General features: G+C 46.7%; 1 protein-coding gene across 2 annotated transcripts in view; it reads right to left on the bottom strand.

The window, feature by feature from the left end:
• The window catches only part of agbl4 (ATP/GTP binding protein-like 4), a 312708-nt gene that overhangs the window by 178105 nt on the left and 113399 nt on the right, over positions 1 to 21204 (bottom strand). For both annotated transcript variants that reach the window (XM_035412247.1, XM_035412249.1), the window contains exon 4: positions 7172 to 7266. In XM_035412247.1, the coding sequence (XP_035268138.1) occupies positions 7172 to 7266 (95 nt within the window). The remainder of the gene's footprint in view (positions 1 to 7171; positions 7267 to 21204) is intronic.

Here is a 21204-nt window from a genome sequence, read left to right as displayed (position 1 = left end):
CGCAGATAGGGGGAGTGGATGAATGGAATGTTAAAAAAGGCCCTAAGACCTGTAGAGCGTGCTTCCACCATACTCCCACACACGAGCTGCACATTGGCTTTGATCCACTTAACCAAACCCTACCGAGGTCCACATCGGGAGGTACATTACCGAACATAGCCTTAAAGTCCCGTTTGGGTAGCTATGACCAGGAGCTATTCACATTACGCTAAACTCCCGGCCCGACATCTCCCCAACACGCAGACTCCCTTCTTTCCTCCTAACGCGATACTGATGGAGAATGTCAAAGAGCGCTCGCTCACTTAAGAGCAGCAGCTAGGTCAGCTCCTCTCGCTAGGCCATTCATCACACGGCGTAACCTGCTTTCTGTAATTCGGTGTAAATACAGCACTCTATCTCCTCTAATTACCACACCTCCGGGGCCAGGACGGATCCCAGCGCTCAAGCAATGTGTTTTAATCTGATTGCTGTCTCTCACTGGGGGACGGAACCTTTCCCCCAGTATAAAATCTGGGGCCCAAGGAATATGCTTTCTGCAGATAGAGATAAAGGTTTCAACTTCTGGGTTAAAAGTGACTGCTCCACTGATAAATACAGACGTAGCAATCTTTTCACTCTTTCTTACTGTCTGCCCCTTGCTCTGTCTATTTTTTTATTCTTTTTCCTGCCCTGCATGCATGGTTTGATCAGACAAATCAAAACAGCTTGCCTTATTTCTTTTATTTTATCTGTAGCTGTCACAAGAAGATTATTACTCCGGAATTTTCTCTGCTTCTTTGCAGTATATTTTAAAAATGTAGGCTAAATGGTGCTCAAACATCTTGACCACTTACTGCTGCATAATTCACTAATTATTTGCTTAAGCGAGCTCATTGAATTTTGTGTCTTCCCTTGAGCAGATTAAAATACCTTTAAATCTAACTAGCAAGTGGATTAAATACTACGGTTATTTAAAGCTATAGTTACTGAAAGTTGCAGTTTCTGACATTTCACGATTAGGACTCAATAAGACAGCTGTTAAATCACTGGTATTAAGTAGCTCACACATATATTAACATTGGTTATCTGAAATATGGATAAGTTACTTAAAGATACAGGAAGTGAATGGAAAGGTTCAAAGATCACATTAGCCTCAAATCAGTTGGCATACTCACGGGCACACTACTATGACATACAGACAGCTTTTTAACACACTGTAATTCACTGATACGTTCATAGCTACATCTCTGCAGTCACTTCGTTTTCAGCAGAGATGTTTAGTGTTTATCCCATCTGCAAAAGTGGTTCATGACCGCATTAGCTGTGTCATGACCAATATTGCTTAAACGGTATGATAAAATTCATGCGGGCCAGGGTTCACTGACTCCCCCCCCCCCCCCCCCACACACACACACACACTGTTTAATTAAGGCACACTTTACTTTTTTTTTTCCCACGTACAATGTCCTCCAGCAATTACCCATATGAAGGGGGCCCTCTTGACGTTTTTCACACCTCTGTAATTTGCGCGAGCGCAGAAAAGATCAGCGATCTGGCCCCTGCTATTCAGCGACGATCCGGAAACGTGGCGGGTGAAAAGCGGCGTCTCTCCAGCCTATCGAGTCCCGGCCTCCCACGCCGCCAGCGCTCTTCGCCGGGGCAGGGGGCACGGCTACGTTTGATTGGCCGTCCCTGAGCGCGCATCTGATGGCAGACTTCGGCGTCTGTAGGCAGAGGCGCGTTCGGCCACATCTTCCCCTCTTCAGAACGGTCACAGACTCATTTCCATGCTGCGAGCGGCCCCTTCTCCTCTTTGAAAGGAGGGTCATCTCGCAGTTCTGCAGCTCCCTCCAAACAGGGGCTTGAAGAAACAAAATGACAGCTTCGGATGCCCCAGTCATTCACTGTTGTTTTTGTCAACGGCCACCGTTAAGGTGCCGGTATCTTCAAAACGAAACCGAGTATGTTCTGCTCTCCCAGGAAGGAAAGGTAAAGTCAGATGTGCTGAAACCAAGTATCGTATTCTGTATGATGAATAATGATAATAGGCCAATAATGTAAACATTAAGCAAGAACACGTTAACCACACAACAATAAAGTTTAATCTCGTTTTAACGGAAAACACATCTTAAATATTTTATTACATCATGGCAAACCTTAAAAACATTAGAAGTGAAGTCCGCTTGCTTCCTTTCAGAAAAATCGGTTTACTTGTATTGACTGCTCAAATTTGTTAAAAGCAGAAGTGATCAGTTTTAAAAACTGGGCGTGCGTTCCTGCCTCCTCTCTCGCGCTCTCCTTGTTGCGCACGTGGCCTGAGTTTTCTGGCAATTTTTTTTTGGGTTGGGTCGGGCCGGGCTAGGTATAATGCATCTGATCTCGGGCCGGGCCGAGCTCGGGCTTCAACTCACTCAGGCCGAGTTGGGCAGGGCCAGAACTTTCCCGCTCTCAGTGAATGTCCCCATCTTTAAATGTGAACTATTGACATGAAGTATAAACTGAGTAAAATTAGGTGGGAAGCGATCGGACTGGACAGCTTACACCCGTGCAGTGCAGACGAAGCCTACACAAATATGGAGTACGCAGACAGGGAATCAGAATAGGAAATGCTGGGCAGTCTGCTGTGCTTTGCAAGCGACTCCATCTAATTGTCTTTTCCCATTAGCCTGTGACCAGTGGTTGGCAGACTTTGACTATTTCCTGTGGCAGATGCCTGCCGTTTCGATGGCTGCCCCTGATAGACTTATGACAGATGTCAAGGCTCCTGTTGAACGGGCACACTCGATCACGCGTTCCCTGTTTCACACGTCAGCCCCGCGCTCCTCCGCGTCTGGCAGACCTGCCCGGCCCTGTGACACCACCCCACCTCCGCATCCGTCAGTCTCCGGCTATTACCTCCGACAGCCATCACATAAGCGCCCGGCGTTTCCCATGCAAATGCGCCGCGCATTACCGCCGTTTGAATCCTAATGCGGCGGAAGAGCTCGGAGGACAAAGCCCACTTCCTTTTCAAAGTTAAACCGTGTCTCGGAGAACAATGCCCGACTGCTAGCTAGCTAGCTGTTGTTTTCACATACAGATCCATACCACATATGAATGAACCGCACATGAGATGTAGGCCATTTAAAAAACAGTTCAGGTATCATATAGTATAAGTGATATTTTAAATGTAAAATATTTTTTTAAATCAATATAAAAATACATTTCTGCAAAGGTGCTTTATCACATAAGTACACGCAAACAGTTATCTGCACACAAATATATGGGGATATAAAAAAAGGTTTGCTAAAGATGTGCTTACCAATAAGTGAAAACAGTGTGCAGATCCTGAAGTTACTACCACAGGCAGCATTCTTTATTTGTTCCGCTTTTCTGTGTTGTGCATCAGCATCACCACCGTTTGACTCGAACGTGGCCAGGTTTCTGCATGGCGCGATTTCTCTTAAGCTCGCTACACATAAATATGATTCTTTCCAACTGTAAGGAACTGTACTGCGAATTAATCCGACGCACGCTGCTGCAAGTGGACGGCCGCAGAATTTGTAGAGTCAGGGCTGACGCAACTGCATAAGCTCAGAAATCGGGGGATTGCGCTCCGTGTTAAACCCCAACTCTCAGAAATCGTTTGGAGCCATACAGTGCTGCCCACCAGTCACTGATGCTGCCCCAGGCACTTATAAAGCACTTACCATAACCAGGACACACAGTCACCAGCGTTTTCAATCATACCGCCTGACTACTTGCTCCCATTCGCCGTGCCTCTGTTGTTTGCGGAGGTAGTTGTTTGCAGACGGATTAAATAAACCCTCTTGCTTTCACAGAGCTCAATAAATTCCTCTCTTTCTGTCCATTGTGAGTTCTGGCCTGTTTGAATGGTATCTTTATTATTCTTATTCCACGGCTGTCTGGCCCGGTTTTTGCTGAAGTCTTGTAAGATACACTTATGGCCAATGGAAAAACTCTGGTTTTTATTAGTGCTTCATGTACTACATACTTCATAGTGGGATTCCCCCCACTCCTCCTGACACACAATAAACAGGTATCCGCAAACATTTTAAAATTGCTTCATATCCACTCCCACTTTGTACAATGCACACAAGATGAACTTTTATCATCAGTAGGACCTGACACACTATTCAATCCAAAGTGTCAAGCTGAGTCACAATTTCAGCATCTACAAACGAACCATTGCAAACTCATAAAAAACCACAGAGGCAAATAAAAAAGCGGAATCAGTAGTATGTGTATTAGGCATTGCACACTATCAATGACAGACAACAGTCATCACATTAATGCAAGAGTAATTTCCAAAATGTATTCATTTAATATTCAGTTTAATTAATTATTTGATAACCCTACTCAAATTGATGTTATTTGCTATGAAGATCATTTAGAGAATTACATCTAAGAACCAAACTATTGTCTTCAATTGTCTCAATACAGTACATATTTGGCTTACTGGTACTGTCGTAGGGATATTTTTCTGTGATGTGTGTACTTGTAGGCTCTATGATGGTGTGGTCGTATGTGGTAAGATATACGGTCAACCATTTTGAAAATATGTTGGAATTAGTTGGACTAAGGAAAAAGTTAACACAAAGCCCTACTCCTTCAGCAACTATCCCACTGCGACCATACATTTATTCTTTGTTGTGCTCTTGTGCCATTTCCTTGCATATATTTCATTCCACCCAAATTTCAAAGAGTACTTTGGCCTGCATTTGGGGTGGTTAACCACAAGGTGGTTATTTTGGTCACTACCAGTAATTCAGAATAGTGTGTTCTTAATACCATCGCAATGAGTAGACAGTGGAAGTTAATTTATTCAATTAATGGATCCATGTAAACGAAAGGTCCAGGGACCTGTGTAGCATCTGCTCTAAACTGATGTCCATGACTGGGAAGGGAAATCCTAGTATAGGAAATTCAAATGATATCCCTCCTTTTAAAATGACATACCTTTTTCCATTTCCCCCTGCTGAGAACTGTTGTTTGATGTTCATATATGCCAGACACATCTAAGCGCAGCAAGGAATCTCTGTTGCCTTTAAATTCTACAGCAGGTGCGTATGAACGCACCTGAAATTGACAAGAATCATTGCATGAATAAATCAGATAAGATGCTTATCAGCTCTGAAACAGAACACTGACTGGGCAGACAGATGAAAGAAAAGCACCTCGGGTTTTACTGTGTTGGTATAAGATCAACACAAGGCTGCATTTTCAAAACACAATAAAAACTGGGGACTCAACCACCACTGCCAGAGATAGCCAGTATTTATAAAAAATAAAAATAAAAAGTCCTGTGCATTTTCACTATCAGAAGATGATTCTCTAATCAACATCTCTACCACTGGCCCTCTCATATGGAAGCATATCCGCGCCAAAATTCAAATGAAAATGCAAATCGCCAATTACATTTCGTTTTCATTCGATGTGCGCAAAAACCATGACATAATTCAGATGAAAATGCAAAAGCCCACTTTGCTTTTTCATTTTCAAGTCAATGTACAGACTTTATCTGACAATTTTAAAATTTAAATGCAAAGTACATTTCATATTCATTTTTCTTGCCCTCTATGACACAACCCTGTCATAATTTCAATGAAAATGAAAAACCATATTTGAAATAGCACATTCTTATTGTAACCACATTTTCCATGACAAGAATGAAATGATAATTCAATTGGCCATTTATCATTTCATTTTCTTTTTTTTTGTGGCACAAGGGTGACATAAATCAAATGAAATGGCATTTATTTTATCGAAGGGCATTGTTCGTGGGAGGCAATATTTATAATTCACTTAAATTTTATTGCCGTGTAAATTTTGTAGCTAGGTTTAGTGATCCACTGAAAGTGACCATGTAGCTATTGTAGCCCTAAATTAGCTAGCTAGTCACCGGAAAAGTTGGTTTCGGTTAACTAACTAACTAACTGAACATCAGGCCACATGGCGTGTCGTAACATCGTTTACCCCATTCCTTTTCTTATACACTTGTGAGCCATTCCTACACCCAAACAATTAATAAATTGTATTAACTATCCAGCTATTGCAGTACAACCGAAATCTTTAGACACCACTGTGTGGGGACATCTTGGTTGGATTTGAACTGCCCCCCGTAACGCCCCTTAATGTGATTGACAGGTCTTTTGACTTTGAAAATGCAGGAGGGATTGCATCGTCAATTAGAATTTTGGCAGGGTTTTTTAATGACTCCACAAAAATAATCATGCAAACAGAAGCAAAGCATTTGTTTGTATGTCACCTTTGTGCCATTTAACTGTCACAAAAACATGAAAATGAAATAATAAATGACCAATTAAATTATCATTATATTTTTTAATGGATAGTACGGTTACAATAAGAAACTGCTATTTCAAATGTGGTTTTTCATTTTAATTTGAATTATGACAGCGTTATGTCATAGAAGGCAAGAAAAATTTAATATGAAATGACTTTGCATATAAATTTTCAAATTTATCAGATAAAGTGTGTACATAAACTTGAAAATGAAAATGCAAAGTGGGCTTTTGCATTTTCATTTGAATTTTGGCACAGACATGCTTCCATACACACATGTCCATGACATCATTGTCATGGAAACAAAAAATCCCATGAAAAAACATATAAAAGTCCTGATTACCAACCACCACCCATACATTCAGGAACCACTATGTAGATAAGATATAATACATAATCGCCGGGGACACAAAGAGTAGACAAACAATACAGAAATGTGCATAAATAAGGGCAATGAAAATAAGATGTGACGAGCACTGCAGAATGCTGCAAATGATATATCTCTGTAAGAAACACTTAAACAATCGGGGAAACTGCCTTGTGTGTTTATACTGTAGCTACACCACTATTGCGCATGACATCAAAATATACCCTTGGGTCAGTTCTACATTTGTAATCTGGAGTTTTCTCATTATTACGTCAAAATACATACGCAGGTGTCCTGGGATTCATGGAAATTAAATATTGATGATCTACGCATACAGAAGAAGGCTGTGCGTTTTTGGGATTTTTTGCGTGAATGATGGTAAAGTGGCACGTTTTTGTGTTTGTGAAAAAGCACTGCTTTCAGCGTTGGCTCTACGGAAACGTAACATCAAATGTTAGCCGCGTGAATAATCGGAAAGTGACACGTCGGTCCTCAGCCTAAGGAAGCGGATATCGATCTTACCATTTGGGTCGACTTGTGGACTTCACCACTGGAGACATCCCGTCCCGGTACAGGCTTTTGGTCTTGCTGAAGTTGACGATGTTGAAGATCACCCTCTGGAAGGCACAACGAAGCGTCCCGTTACAACTGGACTGCATTTTATCACAGCTGAAATTAACATTGCTGTGCAATTGGATTGTGCACACCAGTGTAGAAACACCACGCTCATCTCCGGCTTCACGTGCCAGTTCTGATGTATTTGAGCCGTACAGTGTAAGTCAGAGTAATGACATGTATAGGGTTCAGCAGCATTTGACAGATGATGTGTATGAAGCGTTCAATGGAGTTACAGTAGGGGATATAACATATCGCTTTTTTTGTTGTTTGGTAACCGAATATTTCCAGGCATTATGATTTGCAGCAACGCATTACTAGACATATGCAGACAAGATTGCTCTTCAATAATATAACAGGTGTCCATGGCTTGCCTTGAATAAAATCATGAGGCAATAACAGACTAATTGCTCAAATGTTATATCACAAAAAGATCTTAATTGGTTCAGATGGTTCTGTTGGGTCAACAAACACTTTATTCAGATAAGACAGCCTCTGAGATTGAATTTGCATCGCTCTAATGAGCATTGCAAGGGCATTGCATGCAATTCAAACAAGCATTCTGATGTCTGGAGAGTGAGATTTGTATTACGAGGGCAATTCAAATTAATGTTCCTTTGTAAAAACGATCTTGTTTTTTTTTATGGTTTCCTTTTGCAAATGCTTGTGACTGCTTTTAAGCTAAACATTCTAAACTTTATTTCATGCTGGTACTCATTCAAAGTTATACTGGAAACCTTTTATGACCTGTACACGACATTAAAACTAGTTAATAAATGCAAATTGTCCCACGTAGGCATATTGTTCCACGTGGTGGGGAGGAACCCACCCTAAAATAAAAGAAAAAGAGAAAAGGGGAGCTCTCAGATAAAACCGAGCCCATAAAATAGAGCACATAAAATAGAGCCCATTTAAAAATGAAGGAAATGTTCCATCTGACCCAATTAAACTTTTTAAAGAGTAAAAAGTTAAACATTTCAAACTGTGCCGCGTAGCCTCAATCCGACTTAAAAGCAGCGAGCCTGTAATGTTACTGTGACACTTTATTAACGCGGCTCACCGCGAGAGACAGGCTTAGCATGTAGCGACGCGAGTCTTCCCATAGCGAGCGCCGATAAGCAAGTCGGTCTCGACAGAGTGGATGCATAACTGGATAAAGGAGAAATATGAAAGGAAATCACCTTTAGATGGGACGTATCTGCAGAAACAGATATCGCCTCTGTTCCCGCAGAAGCGCTAGCCGAACGGATGAGTGTGCTGGAGCGGACAAGCCACCAGTGGGCCAGCTAGGCTTTAAAAGGCACGTTCACGGCTGGGTGAGTAATATTTCATGCTTTGCTGTTACACAGAGGCCCCCTTCCTCCAGGAATCAGATTAGGATCAGGGGGGAAAAAAAGGGGCAGAGAAATAAATAAATAAATGTATAAATAATGATGATAATAATATCGCCATGCAGTAAATGACTCCTATTGATAGACCATATCAAATTACTAACTAACTCCAGGTGGTGGAAGTTAACAGTGTGCCGCTGCAATCCTATTACCCCCCCCCCCACCCCCCCCCGCCCCCCCCTCACAGGAGCAGGGATTGGCGGCCCGATTCAGACCTAGGTAAAATGACATTTAACTGATGTTCAGACTGGCAGCAGGCTCCTGTACGGCGGAGATAAGACCATCGCTGCTGGCATTTCAATTACACTTTACTGCCCCGCACATCTGTTGCCAGCCTACTTTCGGCTTTTTCCTCCAGCGGACGCGTCCCCGTTCCCTCGCCTCGCCTCGCCTGGCTCCGGCCTCCTTTCCTCCTCCTCCTCGCGTTCAGATTGTCTTATTTAGCGGCGGCGTCGCGTGGCTGTAATGCGTTTGCGGAAACGCGTTAGGCTTCGTTGGGGGGGGGGGGGGGGGGGGGGGGGGGGGGGGGGGGGGGGCGGGGGGGCCTCCAACGCCGCGTCGGGTAGGCTAGCAGAGAGCCCCGGTGTTTCTGCTGCCAGGCTCAGGTGATTAATAACAGGGCCTCCCTTTCCGCTATCCTCCTCCTGCAGCCGATAAGGCAGAAGAAGAAGAGCGCCAGACACAGAACTGCATGCAGAGGAGAAGCGAGGAAGCCTTTGCTTCAGGAGTTTATAGGAAGACTAGCTGATGCGAAATTACGGAGAAGAAAACCTGCATGTCTTTTGACACGGGCGAAAGCGCCCCAAACTCAGGTGAAGAAAACGCACAAGTGAATATTTCGCAGGATAAATGAGAGCGGTTAGGCGGGATACGGCTGTGCTAATTGAAATAGTCAGACGAGGCCCCGGAGGGCTGCGGGCGCGAGCGAGATCGCCCCTGTTACGTCAGCGCAATCATACCTTCATCTGCTCATCTGCGACCATAAGCAATCACTCACGTTCACTTGGAACAGTGATGACAAGGGGGCAGCGGAGCAACACTGGAGGGTCATCACGCAGCAATCCAATTTCCTCACATCAAGCGCGCCGTGAGCACTTTATCATAAATTGATAAGCATTCCGGTCTCCTGTTTTGGAAAATTGGCATTAGTAGTTATTGCTTTTTTTTGTGGCACATATCACTTTTCTAAGTAACACCGCTGCTCCGCGGTAGATAATGTCACTCCTGTCAAATACATCATCGTGAGCCGAATCTCGCCTCCACCGACTCTCGCCGCGCCCTACCGACATCATATCCCGTCCAAATGGAGGATAATGGCGAGATGAGAGACAGAGGAAACGGTCACGTGGCGAGCTCTTTTTACCTCACGCTAATGAACTCACGCACACCCTACAGCAGCCTCGTCCCACACCAACTCACTGGCTCCACGGGCCCTCCAGTCGTGTTACAAGGCTGTTGACAGAGAGCACCCATTTGGTACTCTCAGCCAGCGCAGAGTGGCAAAGTCCTGGTACTGATTTTGTGTCCTTGTTTTTAATCTACACTACATTTTGACATTGTGAAAAAATAAATGCACAAGAATTATTTTTCAAAAATGTATTTCAATCCTCAGAAAAAAATAAAATAATTTAATAACTAGGTTCAAGCGTTCTATTTAAAAGCCACTCGTGTTTCCTGTCTGCCGAACGTCCTTTCCAGGAGCAGGGGGACCGAGCATGTGAGCAGGCGATGCCTTCGTGGCGCCCTACCGCTGACCTCCGCGCGGACGAGCGCTCAGGGCTCCCGGGCTCAGATAACCGAGACCGAGCCCCCCTGCAGAAACAGCCAACCAACTGTCTGGAGCCCGCGGCTCCTCCTGATGCTCATCGATCTGCAGTCGCACCTGCTCAGGGGAAGACCGCCATAAAATATTTAAGGAGACATCCGAAACTGAAGGAAAAACGAGCGATAAAAACGCTCATCGGTGGAACGCGTTAAAAAGCACAGCGACACGATTAAAAATAAAACTGCTTCAGCGACGCGCTACGCTTTGCGGACCAGACGCGACGCTTGTGTGTGAACACGCACAGGTGGTGGTGCTCACGGTGACCACGGGGTCATGAGCTAGTGGGGGGTTAAGAGGGGGACTGTGGCGTGAACTCTTCCCTCTATGGTGCACACTGTGGGGAAAGGGCTGTCCGCCTCTCACGGCTTCGGCACCACAGCCACAGACGCCTGCTCTTACTTCTAACGGCAGCTCTTCCGCAGGCTTTGATCACTTGATGGCTGGTAAAGCGTTGCGACCGGACCGACGGCAGATTCGCACCGACGGACGCTGACGAGGCCCCGGAACAGAAGAGAGGAAGAAGAGTGGAAAGAGCAAAGCCACCTCCAGCACCCTCACCCCAGGACGGCGTCGCTTTCCAAATAAGGAAGTGGTCAATGAGCTGTCATTGCCCTGCTCGGAGTAGCCAGGGTGGGGTCCACAGGGAGACGTGCTTTTAGGAAAATGTGTATGTTTTCCTTGTGAGTGTGGAAATTGCAAGCCTGGAAGTTACTTTGGAAGTTGCCTCAGAGTGAGGTGGTTCCAAGAGGAGGTGAAGATGTTAGGTGAAATCGCTTATATTGCTACGGCTGTGTCTACTGAGGCTAAGTGTGTACAAAAAAAAAGATGTTTATTTTGCTTTGAAATTGTCCCGGTACAAAACTCTGAAAGACAAAAGGAAGTTCCGAGCACCTGCTGTTTATGTTGACAATTACCGAGAACTCAAGTTTCAATTCTCCTAAAAAAAACCCCAGATATTTATTCCAATGTTTATTTATTAATTTTGCGGTAAAAAGTAAGAGAGCCCAAAGCTATCCGATTGCGAGACATGGTGACAAGCTCTTTTACAGGAGCCCTGAGACCTTTTGTTTGCTGAGGCGTTTGGAGCCTTTTGTATCTTTTATTCCATTAGTGAAGTAAGAAGTGCCGTGCTTTCCAATGTTTCGAGAAGGGCAATTTATTACTCCATTGTATGGCTATGCGCAATTTTACAGAGTTTAATTACGCCTTTCCCTTTGAGTGACTGACATTCAAGTGAAATACCCCGGAGACAATGCAAGGGGTCAAACACAATAATGCACTCTGAAACATAAAAGAATTCCACAAGCCAGTCGAACGATTTCTGCAAGAAGTTCGGAGGAAAAAGTTTCTGTATTTAGGATATACTGTGTCTTTCTAAACAGATAAAACTGAAACTACGGGATTTTAACGTCGACTTTGAACACATTTCTACATTCATGGCTGCTTGTGTGTACTATATGTAAAACAGAATATATGTGTTTAACATGGGGAAAGCCAGGTGTGTGCGTGTATGTGCGTTTGTGTGTGTGTGAGTGTGTGCGTGTGTGTGTGTGTGTTGTGTGTGCTGTGTGTGTGTGTGTGTGCGTGTGCCTACGTGTGTGTGTGTGTGTGTGTGTGTGTGTGTGCATGTGTGAGTTTGGGTGCGTGTGTGTGTGTGTGTGTGTGTGCATGTGTGAGTTTGGGTGCGTGTGTGTGTGTCTGCACTTTCATTCTTCTGCGTGTGTGAGTTTGTGTGTGTGTGCGCACGCGTGTCTGCGTGTGTGCATGTGAGTATGTGCACTTTCATTCTGCTGCGTGTGTGAGAATGTGTGTGTGCGCACGCGTGTCTGCGTGTGTGCATGTGAGTATGTGCACTTTCATTCTGCTGCGTGTGAGAATGTGTGTGTGCGCACGCGTGTCTGCGTGTGTGCATGTGAGTATGTGCACTTTCATTCTTCTGCGTGTGTGAGTTTGTGTGTGTGTGTGTGCACGCGTGTCTGCGTGTGAGTTTGTGTGTGTGTGGGCAGGCGTGTCTGCGTGTGTGAGTGTGTGTGTGTGTGCGCACGCGTGTCTGCGTGTGTGAATTTGTGTGTGTGTGTGTGTGTGTGTCTGCATGTGTGCATGTATGTGCACTTTCATTCTTGTGCGTGTGTGAGAATGTGCTCGTGCTCATCAGATCACCATGCCTCTTTAAAGCCTCACATATGCAAAGATCCCTCAGCCTCCGCTTCATTACACGGAGTGTTTTAACAGCCTCCGGGCAAAGCAGCTCACAGAGTCAGTTCTCCAGCTCGCCGGGAGGACAGCAGTCTCTTTATTAGCCAAGGATTCATTTCCCTCCTGCAGAGCTCTAACCGGCAGACAGACAGATACGAAAGCAGCGATGCACATGCCATGTACCTGTGCTCACACGCAGACCTCCGCTGCCTCCCGCATGTATCTGCTTCCCATCAGCACAAATAAAGAGCAGGGAGATGCGGCCTGACAGCTACGGCTTTTAATATTCACCTTGGCAGCAAAAAAAAAAAAACAAGAAAAAAAACGCTCGGGCTCCAAATATAAAGCGCAATCTCCGGTCCCCAGAGGAGGCCTGCCTTTTATTTTTTAAACCGCCAAATCATCTTTGAGCCCGGGCTCCGCTGTTTCTCCCTCCCTTTTCTTTTTTTTCCGTGATTTAAAAGGGCTCTGACGTCAACAGGTCCCCTCACCCCCCCGGACAGCGGGAGTATGACGGAGCGCGGGGTCCGCGTCGGGAGGGCAGCGCGCATGTTTTAAACGGAGGGATGAATAAGGCAAATCCAGGCCCTCCTTCAGCAGCCTCGCGCTCCAAACGTGGCAGAGTTAATTTGCTCAGTCTAGCAGCTCTCTCTCTCCATCTCTCGCGCCGCGGCGCTTTTCGCTCGGGGTACCCCGTCAAGCCACTCCGGAGCGGCGAAATTGTCACGAGTGATGGATGACTATCAACCTTCTGCTGTCTTCCGACCCGCTCCTGGGAGATTTACAGGGCCGCTGACTACCAGGCATGAAAACCAATCTCTTTCTCTCTTTCTCTTTCCCCTCTCTACTTCCAACAGTATCTCTCTCTCTCTCGCTCGTTCTCTCGCTATCTGTTTTTCCTAAATTCTCCTTGGCTCTTTCGTCTGTTTTTCTCTGGAACTGAGGCTCAGCTCCAGAGTACCTTGAAAAATACTAATATGCTGCATGTATTCATAAAAAGCATGTGTGTGAATACATACACATGCAAAGAAACACACAAAACACTGGTATAAGGAGTAAGGATGTTTACAGACACACACACACACACACACACACACACACGTACACACACAAGATAAAGGACCAAAATCTACTTTGCAACAACATCCCTTCACTCATACATATGGTTTCTTTTTTTTTACCAACAAATCAACTGCACCCACTTTTCCCTTCCCAACTTCTCCACAGGCCAAGTCTCAGAGAATATCCATCTCCATGCTGTAATTATAGCATCAAAAAGGTGCTGGGCTAATTGTGCTCTCAAAATAGTAATTGCTTTATTATCACGACTATTTTGGTGCACATAATGATCGTTAGAAGGCATTATGTTAATGCAATTAAATGGTTGCATTATTATTCTTCCCCGTCTAATTGAGGGTACTTTGCATGGCCAATTCTTTAAGCAGGCAACGCTACATCTCCACAGTCCTTGGGGCCACGGAGAGAGTCTGAAGGATCACGGGACTTCCCGCGGACATGACCAGCGTCCACCCAAGGAGTCTTGGGCGTGTCGTGCTGGGGTCTCACACACATCACGCGTGATTTGTGAGGACATCCGAGCGCCCATGAGACGGACAGGCGGCTAACTGCTCTCCTCCCGGAAGCCGCAGGCTGGACAGAGTCACGAGCACGTTAGCAATCACCATGGCAACATATCAACGTGCCATTTTCTCAATTTACACATTCACCCTATGGACACGAGGACACATTATTCACGTGTGTGCTGTAAAATTATTACCATACAGCCCCACATTTCCAGCATATTTCCAAATATTAAGTAACCTTGCTGAATATTTTCATAACTTGATCCAGGCGCAACAAAACAGGTTGATAAAGATATCACTTATTGGAAATGAATTGCAATTGGGCATGTATTTACCATTAAAATACAAAACAATTATTTTTTTGTATTAGGTATACATGCGCATTAATGGAGGTAATATTACAAAACTACTGTTAGTACAATCTGCAGTACATTTGGAATAAGCCTAGATTTTTAGTCCTATAGTGCAATGAGTGTGGAAATTTCTGAACTATGCTAAATAGGTGTCACAAAAAAAACATACTCACACATTACAAAATAGCACCAGGTAAATTCCAGATTACGCAATCCTTATAAACCAGTCTAACAACATATCAATTATGTATTGGGATCAATACGCAATTGCATATTGAGCCCAATTGCTCAACACAATTGCGTAACAACATATTAATTGTGTATTGGGCTCCGTATGGCTGAAATGAGGAAGTGTGATGTCACCTAGCAATCAGGCTTGCTCAGTTTACATACTGATCCAGGTCCAATATTCTCAGGTTTATTTATATTGTGCAGCTTATTAAACAGCAGTATTTCTGAGGACCTGGAATCCCTTTGCCGTGCTAGAACAAGCGCATTTATTTATTTTTTGTCTATTCTTACACCGGAGCAAAGATTGACTGTGATTACCTAACATGCCAGCGGCAGAGTGAGCAAATTCAGACTGGAGTGAAGCCTGAAGTACGCCATCGCCGGGTCTTAGCATGCGCTAGCGCGAACTGAAAAGCACCGGCTAAACGGTTCCCTCAGTTATTTTTAACCGCTCTCACGCTGAATACACCGGCTGTCAGCCGAAGACTCTTCAGGGGCTGCTTTCCACTGGTCAGCGAGGGAAGAAAAACAGACTGAAGGGATCGCGCGTCTCATCTCGCAGAAATCAGACGCCACCCTCGAGCCGACGCAATCGGACCGCTCCGTGCCGCGGCGTTCCGAAGGTCGACGCCGAGAGAGAGAGAGAGACTCCGGCCGCTTCCGTTTCCCCTCCCTCTAGCGTTTGGGATTCAGCCTGCCACCACCCGCGTTAAAGACTCCAAACCCCAGCGACCTTTGAGGGACGCGACCAATGACGCGGCTGCGGAGCGACAGATGGGCATTGCAGAGGGCCAATCTGGCCTCGCTCCGCCGGGCGGTCGCCGGGCGGTCGCCAAGCGGTCGCCGGGCATGCGGGTGGTGTCAAGTGCTTTTTTATTTAGCCACTGGCAGCGGCGCAGCCAAAACAGGACTTACAGCAAGCATGAAAGTAAATATGTTATTTTTCTCTCTCTCCCCCCCCCCCCCCCCCCCCCCCCCCGATCCGCATTAATTACAATACACCCCTCGGTCAAGCTTGACACACTGCCAAAACCCACGGGGCGAAATATGAGTCATTTTGAGATTAATAATGCATCACTGTCTAGAGGGTAAGTGCCAACATCTGAGCCTGAACCCAGCATCCCAGCTATAAATAACACTTCCAGAACAGTTCAGCCAGCTCCAGCCAGCAGGTGATCTCTCATATTTTACTGTTCACATGAATATGCATTATCTGGGAGAAGGCAGGTAAATAAAAACATCAGGGGTTTCCTGTGATAGCACCTGACGGCTTCTGACCCCCTCCATTGGCTGAGAGATGCGGAGGGACACGCCCTTGCTTCCTGCAGCGGCCCGCGTGCGCTCCAGCTCTATTGGCCCTGGCGCTGCGGAGGCTGGCGTGCCAGGGCCGCGTCGACGGAGAGGAGGAGATGAGGTTAACGAGCAGCCCGCTCGATCCGCGCAGCAGATTTCCGTCATTTTGCTTCAGTGAAAACACCCCAAAACAAAGCCCATTTTGAGGGGAGCGGGGGCAGGGGAGGGGAAACAAACCAGGGGTCAACAGTTCCGACAACAAGGGGTTCCAAGGACACCACAGCCCTGACAGCAGTGCTGCGTTAGCAGGAAGTGATGTCACAGGTCAACATATTTAATTCAGAGCGGTCCCCCGGGGGGACTTCGACCCCACGGCCTTGCAGGATCAGCAGTGGCCGCGGAGAGCAGCTCGGCGCGCGCGGCTCCACGCCTCCGAAGAATATCAATCCGGGCTGCCGCACGCTCCTCACACCCGCGAGGTACCGGCCTCATTAATTAATCAGCGGCGGGCAAAGGGTCCGCCTCCGCTGCCTTCCCGCTCGTTTTAACCCTTTCACACAGAGCCCGCGACGGGCTAGCAGAGCGTCGGGATGCGCGGAAGGGGGGGGGGGGGAATGGGGGCTCCGCTCCCATCTGTTGCTGCAGTGTAGGCACTCCGGCTTTTGATTGAGAGGCTGTAAAAAAGCAATCTCCCAGACTGGGGGCCTCATCTACATGCACGCGGCACGCCTGCCCACACACACCGCCAAGGGAGACTGTTAAAACATGGCATGTAGTTTATTACGGAGCCCGGCTGATTTCTGCTCCCAGGCTCTCTTTGTCTGCCGGTGATGAAAAAGGGGCAGGAGCGGCACCGTTCTGCTGCATCTGGTCCCGTGAACGGCAGGGAGAGAGGGAGGGAGGGAGGGAGGGAGAGAGGGAGGGAGGGAGAGAGGGAGAGAGGAAGAGAGGGACAGAGGGAGAAAAGGAGGGAGGGAGAGAGGGAGGGAGGGAGGGAGGGAGAGAGGGAGAGAGGAAGAGAGGGACAGAGGGAGAAAAGGAGGGAGGGAGAGAGGGAGGGAGGGAGAGAGGGAAAGAGGGAGAGAGGAAGAGAGGGACAGAGGGAGAAAGGGAGGGAGGGAGAGAGGGAGAGAGGGAGAGAGGGACAGAGGGAGAGAGGAAGAGAGGGACAGAGGGAGAGAGGGAGGGAGGGAGGGAGGGAGAGAGGGAGGGAGGGAGGGAGGAAGAGAGGGAGAGAGGGAGAGAGGGAGGGAGGGAGGGAGGGAGAGAGGGAAAGAGGGAGGGAGGAAGAGAGGGAGGGAGGAAGAGAGGGACAGAGGGAGAGAGGGAGGGAGGAAGAGAGGGAGAGAGGAAGAGAGGGACAGAGGGAGAAAAAGAGGGAGGGAGAGAGGGAGAGCTCGGAGTGAGGACGAATAACGGGCTCGGCCACCATCACTTGAAAAACGACTTTGGCAACAACTGAACCAGAAAGAAGGGAATGGTGGTGGTGGTGGTGGGTCGGGGGAGAGATCAAGCATCTAATGGCTTTTTGTGATGCCTTTATGCTATTTCTGCTTTGCCACGGATCACAGTTCATAAAATATCTTGCTATTTATTGAATGCATGATTGCATTAATGCACAGAATAACCTTTAGAAAATCACGCGTGACAAAAAGTGATGGTGTTCTGCAGCTGACTGATTAAACTCTGATATCCGTGGAAAACGCCACACCCTCCATTGATTCTGAGGGGAAAAAAAATCAATAAACACACGTGCACGCACCGCGCGAACCCAAAGGACACACAAAAACATGCAACCGGTACTCCTAACCGCATATTTATTTGTGCTTTTACGGCTGAATACCGTCACAAGTTTTATCTGCTCTTTTGTTAAAAGTGAGAATCGTGAAGAATTCTTCATGCATCACAAAACCAATATTCATCATGCGTTTCCATTTCTCACGTTCCAGGCCCCTTCGGATGGCGGGGAAAATGTAGATGCTGTGAAGAGTTAACGCATGACGACACTGATCACCAGCAGCCTGAGCGCGGAGGTAATACCGGAATCAGAAGGAAACGTGGAGATCAGCCTCCGTGAGCGTAGGCCTTACTTTAACCGCACTCCGCCAGCCGCGTTTACCGCCGTGCTGGGGGCCACTGAAAAATCACCCAACATAAACACAGTTTCCTGAAGCGTGAAGTCATGAACAACAATACATTAGGGTGAGGATATTGTATATGACATATATGTATATTTTATATTTATATTTTCATGCATGTGTTATATTTTTAAAATGTATTCTGTTTTATATCGCACTGCTTCACATGGCCTGGCCCAATCAAATGACATATTTCAATGAGAAAGTATGCTTGAATATAAATGTTGATATGGCTGATATGGAAAGCATATATAATTGTTGGAACCCTTTTACAGCATTGGCATGCTGTCACAAATCAACATTTGTGCACAGCATGCATTCCTGACTGTACAGCTTGCAATACCCTAGCCAACAAACAGAATGCAGTATGTACACAGAGCCATTTAAATACTGTTGAGTCTGTCCTGGACTCCTCTGACATCATCCTGCTACAAGACCGGGAAATGGAATAAGGAGCAACTTGTTTAAGGTGGTATCGTACATGGAATGTTTGTTTTAGCTACATGGATGAGGATTTTTGAGGGAAAATATCCTGAAAACGTCACCGCAAATGTAAAGCGGTTGATATGCTGAAAAAATAATTTATATTGACTGAAAGAAATAAGCCACTGGAAACCAATATCCAGAAAACCAATCTAGGTATTAAGCGAGAGTAATAGTTTGAAATGGCAAAGAGCAGTTACATTCAAATACGAGCGCCATGGTCCTTTCGCTTGACCTATCACGGCAGTGCATTCCTTCAGACAAAATGTGGCTTCATTTCAAACCGAACGTGCCAGTGGCCAGTGGGTGGATTTATGTAAAATTTCAATGTTCTCTCGAAAACCTCCAACATTATCTTCAGAGGAGCGGTGTACGTATGCTTTGTGTTCTCTACAAAATGAAGCAATAAATAATAAATAACAGGCACTTTCAATGGTGGACAGCGTACTGTTGACAGAGCAGGCCTGGGCTATGCTGCGTGCACACTGTTATCATGCCACAGGTTTGATAGGGATCCATGGGGACCCTGCTAGGGCTCCCTGAGCAGCTGATGCAGCACTGCGGCACGCGTGTGAACCGTGTGCCTGCATGACGCAGGTCCACCGGGCCCCCCCCCCCTGCATCAGCAAGCACACGCAAGCCTGCACTATCGCCCACCAGAGCCCAGGACACAGGACACACACATACACACACACGCAAGCCTGCATTATCGCCCACCAGAGCCCAGGACACAGGACACACACATACACACACACGCAAGCCTGCACTATCACCCACCAGAGCCCAGGACACAGGACACACACATACACACACACGCAAGCCTGCACTATCGCCCACCAGAGCCCAGGACACAGGACACACACATACACACACACGCAAGCCTGCACTATCGCCCACCAGAGCCCAGGACACAGGACACACACATACACACACACGCAAGCCTGCACTATCGCCCACCAGAGCCCAGGACACAGGACACACACATACACACACACGCAAGCCTGCACTATCGCCCACCAGAGCCCAGGACACAGGACACACACACACACACACACGCAAGCCTGCACTATCGCCCACCAGAGCCCAGGACACAGGACACACACATACACACACACGCAAGCCTGCACTATCACCCACCAGAGCCCAGGACACAGGACACACACATACACACACACGCAAGCCTGCACTATCGCCCACCAGAGCCCAGGACACAGGACACACACATACACACACACGCAAGCCTGCACTATCGCCCACCAGAGCCCAGGACACAGGACACACACATACACACACACGCAAGCCTGCACTATCGCCCACCAGAGCCCAGGACACAGGACACACACATACACACACACGCAAGCCTGCACTATCGCCCACCAGAGCCCAGGACACAGGACACACACATACACACACACGCAAGCCTGCACTATCGCCCACCAGAGCCCAGGACACAGGACACACACCAATAAGCATGAGCACACACATACATACACGCACATACACACACATGCACACACATACACACACACGCAAGCCTGCACTATCGCCCACCAGAGCCCAGGACACAGGACACACACATACACACACACGCAAGCCTGCACTATCACCCACCAGAGCCCAGGACACAGGACACACACCAATAAGCATGAGCACACACACACATGCACACACACATACACACACACACAAGCCTGCACTATCGCCCACCAGAGCCCAGGACACAGGACACACACCAATAAGCATGAGCACACACACACATACACACACACACAAGCCTGCACTATCGCCCACCAGAGCCCAGGACACAGGACACACACCAATAAGCATGAGCACACACACACAATCACACACACACACACACGCACACGCCCACACAGACACACACAATCGCCCACCAGAGCCAAGGACACAAATAACACGCACACGCATGGGCTCTCACACACACAAACACACACATGCACGCATGCACACATGCGCACGCTCACACACACAATCACATATGCACACACATTATAGCAATACAAAATCATAAAACCAGATAAAGGTTTGTCTTGAATTGCTTGTGTGAGTAGCAGAGGCCCTTTCAGTGCTTGAAGCACCGGAGGAATGCTCATTATCTCTTTCACCTTACGCTCTATTTCCATACTGCTCAGGTGTTATGAAAGTACTGATTATATTAGTCTGGAACCAACGAGAAAACATTGTATGGTGCATTTGTTATAAAAGAAAACAATGCATTAAGAGTGCAACAGATATTGCCAGAGAACAATTTTAAAGAACTCGCAGAAACCCATTTTTGCTAGCATGCCATGGCTACTGAAATATGTGTTACAAAGCCACACACTGATGTACTGTAATACAAATCAATGAAATACTGAATACTAATATCCTAACATCAAATTCTTATCAAATATATCATGTTCAAAAAAACTACAAAGCTGGGAAAT

This window comes from Anguilla anguilla, chromosome 4 (assembly GCF_013347855.1).
Source record: "Anguilla anguilla isolate fAngAng1 chromosome 4, fAngAng1.pri, whole genome shotgun sequence".
Taxonomy (NCBI): Eukaryota; Metazoa; Chordata; class Actinopteri; order Anguilliformes; family Anguillidae; genus Anguilla; species Anguilla anguilla.
Note: the sequence above shows the minus strand (reverse complement) of the source record. Positions and strands in the feature narration are given on the sequence as shown.